Source organism: Erigeron canadensis, chromosome 2, assembly GCF_010389155.1.
Source record: "Erigeron canadensis isolate Cc75 chromosome 2, C_canadensis_v1, whole genome shotgun sequence".
Classification (NCBI taxonomy): domain Eukaryota; kingdom Viridiplantae; phylum Streptophyta; class Magnoliopsida; order Asterales; family Asteraceae; genus Erigeron; species Erigeron canadensis.
This window is the reverse complement of record NC_057762.1, coordinates 16963265-16976897: the sequence shown is the minus strand read 5'-3', so window position 1 is coordinate 16976897 and position 13633 is coordinate 16963265. Positions and strand designations below refer to the sequence as shown.

General features: G+C 36.8%; 1 protein-coding gene across 1 annotated transcript; it reads left to right on the top strand.

Annotated features, from left to right (window-relative positions):
- Window positions 1-208: 208 nt before the first annotated feature.
- On the top strand, window positions 209-2360 carry LOC122587790. The gene is made up of 4 exons (XM_043759955.1): window positions 209-729; window positions 778-1635; window positions 1794-2272; window positions 2329-2360. Exons 1-4 carry the CDS (start codon window positions 209-211, stop codon window positions 2358-2360), a joined length of 1890 nt encoding a protein of 629 aa, XP_043615890.1.
- Window positions 2361-13633: the final 11273 nt, after the last annotated feature.

Here is a 13633-nt window from a genome sequence, read left to right as displayed (position 1 = left end):
TTTGTTATAAATTCAGAAAAATCCTACAAAATTAGTTTTAATTCCGCTGTGCTTGTGTTTTGTGAGTTGACTCAGTCTGACTCTGAGTATTTTACCTAAATTTCACATCAGATTAGTATTAAAGAAAGGTTCAAAAAAAGTTTTCTTAATCTTTTTGTCCTTGGGGTTGTGTTGTTTGATAGTTGTTCTGAGTTTTCTTTGTTAAAGTATGGCTTATAGAAGAAATATGATTTTGGAAGAAGCTCATAATCTTAGAAGGGATAGACAGATCGAAGCTCTCCAAGAACAGCTTGGAAGGGTTGTTAATCTGCTAGAAGATGGTCGTGTGAGGTTAAATAGAGAAGTTGTTGCTGTTAGTGAAAGGGGTTCTGGTTCCCAAGACCTTAGTCTTGGATCTGATAGTACTCCTAGATCTTCTAGCGAGTCTGATGCTTCCAGTCAGCCTAGGAGGAGGCATAGGAGGCATAAGGTTGATGTTAAAGATATTAAGGTAGACCCACCAGATTTTGTTGGTTCTTCAAACCCAAAAGATTACTTTGAATGGGTTCAGATTATGGACAGAATTATAGAAATTAAGGGGTATGATGATAGAAAAGGATTCAAGGTTGCTGTTATTAACCTGAGTAAGTATGCATCAGCTTGGTACGAAAACATGAAGGGTGAAAGAGAATATAAGGGTAAAAGTAAAGTCAAGACCTGGTCAAAGCTGAATGAGGTTATGCAAAAGAGGTTTGTTCCTCAAGCTTATAAGTAAGAGCTTTATATTCATATGAACAGCTTGGAACAAGGTAGTAAGGAGGTTGTTGAGTATATAAGGGAGTTTGAACAACTTAAGATCAGAACAGGGGTGAAGGAAGCTGAAGAGCATACTATTGCAAGATTTATGGGTGGTCTGAATTCCTTAATTGTTGAGAAGATGGAGTTGCAGCCTGTGTGGACATTTGAAGGTGTTTGTAAGCTGGCCATTCAGCTTGAGAAACAACTAAAAAAGAAGTCAGCCTATAAGTCCATTCCTAAACCTGTTGTACCTGCCAAGAATCCTATCTTTAAAGAAGTTCATACTGGAAAAGAGAAGATTGGAGAAGGGTCAAAGGAGCCTAAGAAGAGATGTTTCAAGTGTCATGGGTATGGACATTTCCAAGCTGAGTGTCCCAATTTGAGGGCTCTTACACTAAAAGAAGTTGAAGAACTAAAGGCTGAAGCTGAGTATGAAGACAAGTGTACTTATGATGAAGATCCTAGTGAAGAGGAGTTTGTTGAAGCTGATGTTGGTGACATGTTGGTAATTAGAAGAGCAATGCATGCTAATGAAGCTTCTAATGATAAAGCTCAAAGGGAAAACACATTCCATTCAAGGTGTACTATCAAAGGAAAGGTGTGCAGTCTGATTATTGATGGAGGAAGCTATGCTAATGCTGCATCTACCTATATGGTGGACAAGCTGGGTCTTTCAACTACCAAGCACCCACACCCATACAAACTACAATGGCTCAGCCCAGGCAATGAGGTAAAAGTTAATCGCCAAGTAGTTATTCCTTTTTCTATTGGTGCTGTTTATCAAGATGAAGTCACTTGTGATGTTGTGCCTATGGATGCTTGTCACTTACTGTTTGGTAGGCCTTGGTTATATGATAAGTATGTGTACCACAATGGTCACTTAAATACTTACTCTTTGTTTATTAATGGGAAGAAAGTCACACTGACTTCTCTAAGACCCAATGAGATTAATAAAGCTGAATCAAGCACTAGGGCTGATAGATCTTTATTTATGAGTCAAATTGATGTTGAAAAAGAGGGATTGAGCATCAGATTGACCTGATCCCAGGGTCAATTCTTCCTAATAAAGCTACATATAGATGTTCCCCTAATGAGACTAATGAGTTACAAAAGCAAGTAGATGAGCTGATTGCTAAAGGCTATGTTCGAACTAGCATGAGTCCTTGTTCTCTTCCATCTTTATTGGTGCCAAAGAAAGATGGTTCTATGCGTATGTGTATTGATAGCAGGGCCATCAACAACATCACTATCAAGTATAGATATCCCATTCCTGGATTGGATGATATGCTTGATGAGTTACATGGGTCTAGTGTATTTTCAAAGATAGATTTGAGAAGGGGCTACCATCATATCAGAATAAAGGAAGGAGATGAGTGGAAAACAACCTTCAAGATTAAAGGTGGGTTGTTTGAATGGCTTGTCATGCCATTTGGACTATCTAATGCACCCAGCACTTTCATGAGATTAAAGAATGAAGTGTTGAGGCCTCTTATTGGCAAGTTTGTGGTTGTATACTTTGATGATATCCTGGTTTATTCTCAACCTGAGAAGGAACACCTGGAACATTTGGAAGTTTTGTTTGAGCTGTTAAGAAAACACCACCTCTATGGCAAGTTAGAGAAATGTAATTTTATGGTTAGTAGTGTTGTATTTTTGGGCTATGTGGTTTCTAAGGAGGGCATTTCTATGGATCCATCCAAGGTTGAAACAATCAGATCCTGGCCCATTCCTTCTTCTATTACTGAATCCAGAAGTTTTCATGGCTTAGCCTCATTTTATAGAAGGTTTATGAGAGATTTCTTTACAGTTGTTGCTCCTATAACCGATTGTCTAAAGAAAGGGGTGTTCAGTTGGCCTAAGTCAGCTCAGGCTGCTTTTCAATCTTTAAAGGAGAAGCTGAGTTCAGCTCCTGTCCTTTCTTTGCCTAATTTTGATTCACTCTTTGAACTTAAATGTGATGCTAGTGGTGTTGGCATTGGAGCTGTGTTGATACAAGATAGAAAACCAATTGCTTACTTTAGTGAAAAGCTGAATGGATCCAAGCTGAATTATAGTACTTATGACAAGGAATTTTATGCCATTATTCAAGCTATTGATCATTGGTCTCACTAAAAACCAAAGCAGATTGTTTTGTATTCTGATCATGAAGCTCTCAAGTACATTAACGGGCAGCACAAACTGAATCAAAGGCATGCTAAATGAGTTGAATTTCTGCAGATGTATTCTTTTGCCTCCAAGCATAAGACTGGTTCTGATGCGTAAATCACGCGAAAAACTAAGCACAGCGGAATTCAAAACAACTATTTTTGGTATTTTTTGGATTTTATGAAATAAACAACAAAACAAGACGATATATAAAATGATAGATAAAAGAATCCACCACCAAGATTCGTAAAGGCCAAGCCACCAGAACCAAGGATAAAGAAAACACTCCAACCCACCACTATGTTTGATAAAGGTCTAGCCACCACAAACACAGATAAAGGAATCGAAGATTTTGGATCTCACCATTATAATTGATAAAGGATGAACCACCACAATTATAGATAAAGGGATCACTCCAAACCACCAAGATCAAAGATCTATAAAGGTAAATGAAGATTTTTAAGAAATAGAATAATTATCAAACAACCATGGTCTACCCAACAAAATATGACAAGCATCCATAGGAACAACATCACAAACAACTTTATCTTGATAAATAGATCCAATGGAAAAAGGAGTAGTAACTTGTCGATTCACTTTTACCTCAGATCCTTCACTAAGCCAATGCAACTTGTAAGGACGGGGATGCTTAACTGTAGGCAATTCCAGTTTTTCCACCATATAAGTTGAAGCAGCATTAGCACAACTCCCACCGTCAATGATCATACTACACACCTTGCCTTTAACAGTACATCTAGAATGGAAAATATTTTCTCTCTAGGCAGTGTCATCTACAATTTCATCAGTATGCATTACCCTTCTTACCACTAGCATCTCTCCAACATTTGCACCTATGCATGTCTCTTCAGTTTCATCTTCATAATACACTGGTTCATCTTCTTCAGTATCAACATCTGGTAAGCTTTCAATCTCTTTAGCAGTGAGTGCTCGCTGGTTAGGACACTGTGCCTGGAAGTGACCAAAACCATGACACTTAAAACATTTTTTTCCAACTGGTTCCTTGAATCCTCCAGTTTCCTTTTCTTTGCCTCTAAAGGACTGTTGACCAGTTGTACTGGGCTTTAGAACTGGTTGAGTAACTGGTTGACTAGAACTAACTACTAGCTACTAGCAAGGCATTTATATTTCAAGTTGTGTGCACTTGTGAGTCACTACATAGATATACTCCTGAACTACAGTCATGCTCGCTAGCTAAATACAAAAATAGTCATACAATATTATCATCTTTAATAGTTGAGACATCGGTGACAGGTCGGTGATTCCTCACGCGCAGAGCGAAATAACTCAACTAAAAGTTCACATCGAGACAGCGGTGACAGGTCGGTGATTCCTCACGCGCAGAGCAACATAACTCGATGTATTTATAGATTTTACTCGTTATTAGTTTTTTAAACTTTTATTAATCTATTGATTGCCTTTCTTTAGATTTACTACATTATTCATGTAATAGACATTATCAGAGATCCCAGATGACTCATAATCCTACTCCGCATGCATCTAGTTTACATTAAATAGTGTGAGATTTAAGGTGAACCATACATCTAAACTACTTCCTACACAAGCACTTATATTAAGTCCAATTAATACACCTATGCTAATAACTAGAAAGCTCTAAATTGCTAGGTATATTAAAGTACGGTTAAGTGTGCTATCGCAAACATAATCGCATACAGTTTCAGTCTAAGCTCTAATACAGTTGGAAACATGAACAACCGCAAATTTATATTTAAGCTACCAATTCTAACTAACCGTTCATCCTACCAAGCTAATATTGCTTAATTATCGTCAGCTTTTGTCTACTTACAAAGCTTATATTCTCAAAATAGTTTTCAGACACTTTAAAAACTTAAATTTGCATGAAATAAGTAGTAGAAAACTTGTTCAAATCAAACAAAGGGTAATAGACATAGAAAACAAAGGGTAATAGGAAAAACACGTAAAAAGTAAATATAAATAGGATTAACGAAACTTCCCGGGTCTGAAATTGCATGATTGGTATTTGAAGATGGCAAATTTGGAGCAACTTAAACATGATGAGCTTCTGATAACTTCAATCATCTCCATTTGATGGTGATCCATTGTTGCGTCTCCATCTTCTTTTCTTTTTGGTATTTTCTGATTTTTTAATTTTTTTAGATTCTTGGGTTTTTCTGATTTTTTTGGTTTTTTGGCGACCTGGTGCGCAGAACGGAGCTGTAAGCGGAGTTGGTGGAGCGGGTAGCGGCGCTGGTTGAGGTTCCAGCGGCGCTAGTGAGGTGCCTAGCGGCGCTACTTGCCATTCCTGCCCTAGGAGCGGTGCTGGTGATGGTGCAAGCGGCACTGGGCTGCCCTGATGCAGTCCCAGCGGCACTAGAGTGTCTTTAGCGGCGCTTGTGACTCCTGTACGTGTTCCGAAGTCTGATTTCTTCTGCGATTTGATGCTCGAACTCCCCCACACTTAGCTTTTGGCCAAGTGCATGGTTTCCTTCAGACTACAAAGCAATATACTCCTGCAAACTTCAATCATAATATAAAAATGGAAAAATACGTGCTAAAACAAAAAATAAAACATAAAGTACGATTACAATAAGTTACTTGTTTCCTTTTATCCTTAAAAGCTTGCATCTGTGATACTCAAAACATACTCATAAAGTATCATGAATGATAAAATTCAAAACAATCACTTAGTTGCAATTAGTCACAGTTTCCTAAGAAATGAAAAATAAAAAGAAAAATTACTGCTTGGGTTGCCTCCCAAGAAGCACTAAGTTTAACGAGTCTTCAGCTGGACTCGGCCTAGGGACTAGGTTGAGGAGTATGGGTTAGGCCTAGGGCCAACACCCGTTGGTGTTCGTTCGAAGTGACTTATAGCTTCTTTGACGTTGAATCCTCTCTTCTCCTCCAAGCTTTCTAAGTTCTTTCGTGTTTCAGTAGCTTCAACCATTTCCACGTCGATCGATGTTTGATTTCTAGAGCTGTTGATGTTGGAAACGGGTTTAATTTCACAAAAACCGGAGCTGCAAGGGGTACTAGCGGCGTTGGTGGATGGGGAGCGGCGTTGGTTGCCATCCTGAAGGGTACCAGCGGCGCTGGTAGGTCCCCAGCGCCGTTGGTTATCACCTGAAGGAGTTCCAGCGGCGCTGGTTGTCTCCAGATGGGTGGCCAGCGGCGCTGGTCTGTGTCCCCAGCGGCGCTGGTTAATTTTACTATCCTCTCTGGTTCGGATAGTATGATACTTTTCACCAATCCTTCATTGAACATCCTCTTTGCTCGCACGTTTAATCCATTGTAGAATTCTTTTACTTGACTCTTGATGTCTCTCTTTTCAGGAGGTAAGCAATCTAATAGTCTTTTCATTCTTAACCAAGCCTTTACGCAAGGCTCGCCTTTGGCTTGTTTAAACATCTTCATAGCAACCAACACCTTCTTTTCTTGAGATCCCTTGCATACGTTGTTTCCTAGTTCTCTTTTACTTCCAACTTTCTCCTCCTTCTTACTAGGCAATGGCCCTTTACTATCTCCTGAAATCTTCTTAGCTTGATCTTGCTTTTCTATCTTTGATTCCGGTTCTTCAAATCTAACCTTTCTACTCAAAATTCTAGCTTCAATACTTGCGACCATTTCTGTCTTTTTGGCTTGCTTCCTCCTTGCTCTATAATCTTCTTTAATATATCCTGCTTATGTCCCTCTAAAATACCACATGCTTCCTTCACTCGGTATTCTAGCGGTAAACAGGATATAGCTATTCGTTTTAAAGGATCATCCATTTCCTTGTACTTCCACAACAGAAGCACATGTTGTCCAAGTTGGTCTGCCAAATTTTTAAATCCCTTCAAGGCTTCCTCGTGCGTTCTATAACTTTCTTGATGAAAATTCCCTATTTTATTCATTATCTCACAATGACTATACGACACGGTAAGCTCGTATTCCTTCTCAGTCAGGTGCAGATCCATTCCACTTCCACTAATGATCGGTTTGCTGGACGATGAAGTTTGTCGGCGAAAATTTGATTGCTGAACTGATTCTCCCAGCGGCGTTGGTGTCCTTCCAGCGGCGCTGATGTGACCAGTTTTAAATTCAGAGCGCATCTTTGCATTGAGGATGCTTCTTTCCATTCTCCAGTCTATTATTTCTAATTGATCTAGATTTAATATTCATGTTACACCTGAAATACACTAAACTAGAGATAAGAAAACTAGAATAAAGCAAACACGGAAACACAAAAACGATTAGTAACTTCTAAAACAAAACGAAATCTAAATCTAAATGCAAACAGTCTTGTCTTACTTCTAGAAAATAATGAAAAGAAAATATTTTTGGATTTTTGATTTTAGAGAAATGAAAATGCAATCTAATTAAACTAACCCTAAATTTAACCTAATTTACCACTTAACCTAATTTGACCTAAAATGAAGTACTGAAAAGTAACTACTTCATGCCGAAATAAAAAATAGGGTCAAACTCCACTACTAAACTAAGAATACGTCGCGTTCCCGGCAGCGGAGCCAAAAGACTTGATGTGTTGTTTTTATTCTTGTCTTTAAATTTATGTTGTACAAGTAACTATCTAACCTAAACACACATAACGAGCAGAGAACTTGGTCAGTGTAATATAGCCTAGTGGTAAATTACAGGATCGTTCACAGGGACGCGTTGCGTCACCTAATCTAGTAAAACGTGTAATTCTAGTTTGTTTGGGGGTTTTTCACTAACTCCTAATAAACTAATATTTTTAACAGTAAAATGAAATCTAGCCGCAACCACTTTTCAGCGAGAGGCTAATCTGAAAATATTTTGAAAAAGCAAATAACAGTAATTAAATTAAAATACTTGTTTGGCATCTCCGATATCATGGTGGGACCAAATATTATCCTACTAGTTTGCCAATCTGTTGGAACTTAATCACGGTTCAGATTCTCGTTAGATTCACTTTGCCTAGTTAGTAGTGCTGTCGCTAGACTCACACTACCCTTTAAAACAAATTCTCGCTAGATTCATTATTTTAAGCATTAATGACCTAATGTTTGTGTTACTAATTCATCTTTTAATTATCTGGCTCTTAAGCCATGACCAGATATAATTCCCTCCGGTGACCACAGTGCTCGGTTACAAGTCAAAGGATCGCTTCTGGCATTGTTAAGCTTCATGTTCAATTCATCCTAGTTACTATGGTTCTGGATCCCTCGGCTACAAGTGAATCACTTTTTACTTCTAGTTATAATCCGACTAGTCATTTTCTATCCTTGCATATTAGTCCTAATGTATGATCATAGACAACCATCGGAATTAAACTAATATGTTCTGATATAAAACCAATAGCAACATGAATTACTAATAAACATGGATCTACAATAAATAGTAAAGCACATTCCAACAGAATCTAAACAAACACAGTAAAACAATAAGCGTCTACATGATTACATCGATCCAAACAAGTATTCAACCTACTAGCCTAGCATTAGTAAAGGAATAACAAAGTCTGAAAAGATGAAAAACATTGTTCAATAATATAAAGTAAATAAAGATGAAAGATCTAGACCAAGAATGAAGATCAGAAGGTGTTAGAAGCTCCAAAACCTCCTTGGAATCTGCAAAGTAGATCTAGGGTTGTTGATGGGCGGCTAGGGCTGCTGAATCGGCTCTCTGTTAGGGTTTTGAGGGTTAGTTCGACTTAAATAGAAGTAAAAGTCAGTTTCTGATCTTGGCCGACCAGCAGCGCTGGTCCTGGGCTTCCTTGGGCTAGCAGCGCTGGTGACTAAGGAAGCAGCGCTCGTGGATGGCCAGCAGCGCTGGCATGGTGGCCAGCGGCGCTGGTAGTTGCTGTTCTTGTTTTTGTGTCTTCGTTTGGCTCCCAAATCACTTCCTTGTGTCTTGTAACTTCATAGGCTTCCTTCTTGATGTCATTTACCCTCTCTCCTTTGTTTCCTGAGATCACCATCCTTGCACATTGGATCTTTCTCCCCCTGAGATCCAAGATTATCAACTATCTCAATTAGCTTGACATAATCTACATCAAAGCTTGCTAGACCTTCAGTTTGGCTTTCTATTGCCTCTTTGTGTTTATTCAGCTTCTTGACAACTCTTTTCAGATGAAAAGTTGTCTCTGACTGAATCTTCTGTAGAGCCTCATGACTGGTCTGAAGTTGAATGTTTTCATTCTTCAACCCTTCAAGTGTTTGATGGTGTGACTTTTCTTGCTTGGAAAATCTTTCCGTTAAGCTTACAATCAAGACTCTCATATCTTCTAGTTCTTTCTCTAATCTTGACACAATGTCTTCATTAGATCTTGAGCTGCTTGGTTGAGAAGAAGTCACAGATGGTTCACCTCCTTTAGCAAATCTTCTCCTTTTATGCTGTTGAGATGAACTTTCTTTATTATCTCTGGAAGCTCCTGACATCATAAGCTCTTGAATTTCTATAATTCAGAAACATTAAGAATGTTACAAACTTTATCATGGATAATAAGTGTTGAACTTTAAAGTTCTTGATCATTTCCTAATCCCCTGAAACCTTTTGTTTCATGGATAACAACTTTAACCATCGACAATTAATGTCAATCCTTAAGGTTCTTGAACATTTTCTAAGCCCCTGAAACTCCTAGTTTCATCGGCTCTGAGAATGTTATTAACCTTAACTATCGACAATCAATGTCAATCCTTAAGGTTTTTGAACATTTTCTAAGCCCCTGAGACTGAGACTCTTAGTTTCATCGGCTCTGAGAATGTTATCAACCTTAACTATCGACATGCAATGTCATGTATTAAAATCCTTGATCACTTTCTAAGCTATTGAAACTCTTAGTCTCATTGGCTCCGAAAGCGTTATTAACTTTAAGCAATGACATATAAGTTGAATGAGAAAACTATTATATTTTCTGTGAAACAGAAACCATTTGTTTAGATATTTCTCCAACATATTATATATTTTATCAAAACAACATGTCGAAATTATAACTTTTATTGTTTTCCCAATAAATGAGACCATTTTTCTCAAAATCTTTCAAAACATGATCAAGTTTTAATAATCAACTACATAAGGCAAATGTCCTTTCTAATTTGACCAATTAATAATTTTCCCATTTTGAAAATTTATAAGTCCTAGAATCGTCAATTTACTTATACACACACATATGGTGACATTACACACATATGGTGTTTGGTTTGACTAGTCAATGCGTGTTATGTTTCATATTTTACTTATTACAATTTTTTCAATTTAAAAATTTTCTAAGTCATGAAATACGCATATGGCCCTAAAACACGCAAATGGTGACAAACACGCAAAATGGTGATTTCTGACACATAAACACGCAAACTAGTCATATGCGTGTTTGTTTGTAATTAGATTGGGAAGGATCTGGTCATGAGAACACGTAAAGTTCATCAAGAACACGCAAAGTTCAATAAGAACACGCATACCCAGAAACTTCAACCCTCAAAATTTATCCAGTGAAAATGAACAATAAAAACTCATAACATGGTACGCTTAAGTTCGTTTATGTCCGATTAAGCAGTTTTTAGGTTCCATTTCATCATCTAAAACGTGTTTATAGACCCATTTTGAGATTTATCAATTGATAATTAAACCTTAAATATTTGGCCATTTAATCACGAAATTTGGATTTAAAAATGTTGTTAATCCATTACCTTTGTTCAATAAGTGTTAGAGATAGTGTTTAGAGTGTCAGAAACACGCATAAATCAAGCTATATGAATCGAGATTGTGAATAGTGCACAGTCAGGGAACACGCAAATGTGTAGGATTTTACTAAGAAACATGCAAATGATTTTAAAATTATCATTTAATGCGTACGAGTTTCTTTTTATATCCACACAAACACGCAAAACCCTAGACTCACACTAAAACACGCATATGTAGCCCGGTTGGCAAAACACACAAACTAAGCCCAACAAGTGAAACACGCAAATTTGAGCCGACTTGGCATACTTACGTAAATCACTTTCATAGTTAAAGCACACAAATTTAACCCACTTAACTACAATATGCATACTTACCATTTAATCACAGTGATGCATATGAGTTCACTTGGTACAATTTGCATTCTAAACTTAGCTTAATACTCGAATCATGTGAACTTTGGCTTTCCAATTAAAGTCAATATTCGTAAACTTGATTAACACTAAGAAAAAGTTCACAAAGAATTTTCTTGAACCTGATATGATTAACGAAAGAATTCTTTAGAGATCACGATAAAACAGATATAAACCACTTTTTCATATCGAAATTATCATATTTATTCTCGATAAAGAAATTCTTCATAATTGTCACTACTTAACCATCTTACAATGTAAAAAACATTAAATTACGACCCATTATGTCATTAATTAATAAAATTTAATGCACCATCTTTAAGTGTTGACAATAACAGTCATTGGACACACACAATGCTGTAAGATAAATTCAAATACAACAAAAATAGATGATACAAAATTGAACACACTCTAGCAATCTTTCCGTCATTATTTTCGTCTCCGTTTGAATTTGACTGAGTTGTTGATGTGTAAGTGCACTTTGCTTCCATTTTAAGCTTGAATTTTCTCCATTCCGGACTGGATAGACTCAATTTTCATACACTTTGGAGATCTTTTATCTTGTCGGTTGACACACATCCATATAAGATAAATAAAACTGCAACAACATCAGCGAACTCATGAGATCCATGCAATCAATGCAATTATCTCAAAAGTAAATAATCGAATTCCGAATATACTTAAACAGATTTAACTGATAATAAACAATAGATTCTCACACTTAATATTAGAATCTAAGCACTTATCAAGTTATCTCATACAATAAGCATATTCAATTCAATTATTCAAGACAAATTGCAAATCAAAATATCTGTCAAATACATCAATTTAATGACTCTGTTTGACCCATTTTGATCGGAACCTTAAGTATCAAAACTTAACTTTCCGTGCAATTTACATACAAGACCTAATTTAAGGTGTACCAAACACACTTAAATTCATGTCTTTACTTTACACTTCTTCCTTGTCACGATGCACATTTTTCTTGGTGTTCACCAAGAACACAACCAAGTCCCTCTAGAACCAAAAAAAACCCTAACTATTGTCTCTCGTGCAATAGAACCCTTTTATTATGAGCAAGAACCTTACGGAGCATAAAGTTACAAAATCAATCACAATGACTTTTGGATCAAAATCAATCTAACCAATCTTGTAATAGTCATACTTAAGTCCTTGTGATATGCCTTATGGAGCATAAGACTTAGAAAATCAATCACAGTAATTTTAGGATCAAAATTACTCTAATCAATCTTAGAAAAGTTATGCTTAGTCCGACAAATGCAATATACCCTACTGAGCATGAAATTCAAAAGTCAATCACAGTAATCTTAAGGAGTAAAGTTACTCTAATCATCCTTAGAATAAACATGCTTAGTCAGATACATGCAATAGGTTCTAGAAGAAGCAATTACTACTGAAGAGATCAGATATAGCAAATGAGTAAACTTAAATGCCATATTTGGTAGTCATTTCTCTTGTAGTAGGAATCCCCCTTAAGCCATTATTTTATTTTTGCGTTGCAATTTTTTTATTTTCCATATCGAGAAGGTTCTAGAAGGTACAATTAATACAGAAGAGGTTGGATATAGCAAATGAGTAAACTTAAATGCCATATTGAATAGTCATTTCTCTTGTAGTAACGACTCCCCCTTTAACCATTATTCTATTTTTGTGTTGCATTTTCTGAATATAAGATGGCTCTTAAGAGAGAAAAACTAAAGGTTTATCATTCCAGTTAACTGGACTAGAAACTCAAAACGTGATCGATCAAAGGCCTTGGTGTAAAAATCGGCTAGATTATCATCGGACAACACTTTCTCAAGATGAATTAACTTCTTTTCAGCACAATCACGAATAAAATGATATCTAATATCAATATGCTTCGTCTTACTGTGTTTAACAGGGTTGTTGATAATGGAAATAGCAGATCTGTTATCAATTTTAATAGGAGTATTGGAAAAATTCAAACCATAGTGATGCGGAAATGGCAAGGCTTAATGAACTGGTAGGCACTAGTGAAATGGAGAATAGAAATGAACTGAAGGAAAGTGAACAGGTGATGCCATCTGAACAAGCCATGTTAATTCTACCAGCAGTGGCTCATTTTAGACAAGTCTTCACTAAACCAGTCCAGTCGCCAGTAATAACACTTCTCCAGTGGAAAGGAGTTCCAGTGACAATAAGCCGTGACGCGCCAGTAAAGTCCACTGAAGCACTCTAGTGGTACTGAAGCACTCCAGATGAATGCTCCGGATTTATATTTCAATTTCCAAATAATAGAATGGTTCTGAAGTCACGTGTCTGGTGGACCCAATAAGAGAAGGTGGATGACAGCTGTGGTAAAGACAAAAAGAGAGGTGCGTGACAACATTATTCCTAACGGTTTGTGGGCCCGGATGCAAAAGGAATATTTCTAGAAGCTTTATGTGTGCTCTTTCTATTGGTCCATTTTGTTAGTGGTTGTCCCCATGTGCCAGCCTTTTATTTATTTCATTTCCTTATTATTTTTATTATAATTTTGATGATTCATAGGCAGGTAGTTATCTATAAATAGGGGCTCATTTTCCTTGTAAGAACTGAGATTATGTTGAGTTGAATGAAATTAATAGAGCAGCCTCTATTTCTTAAAAATCTTCATTTACCTTTATAGATCTTTGATC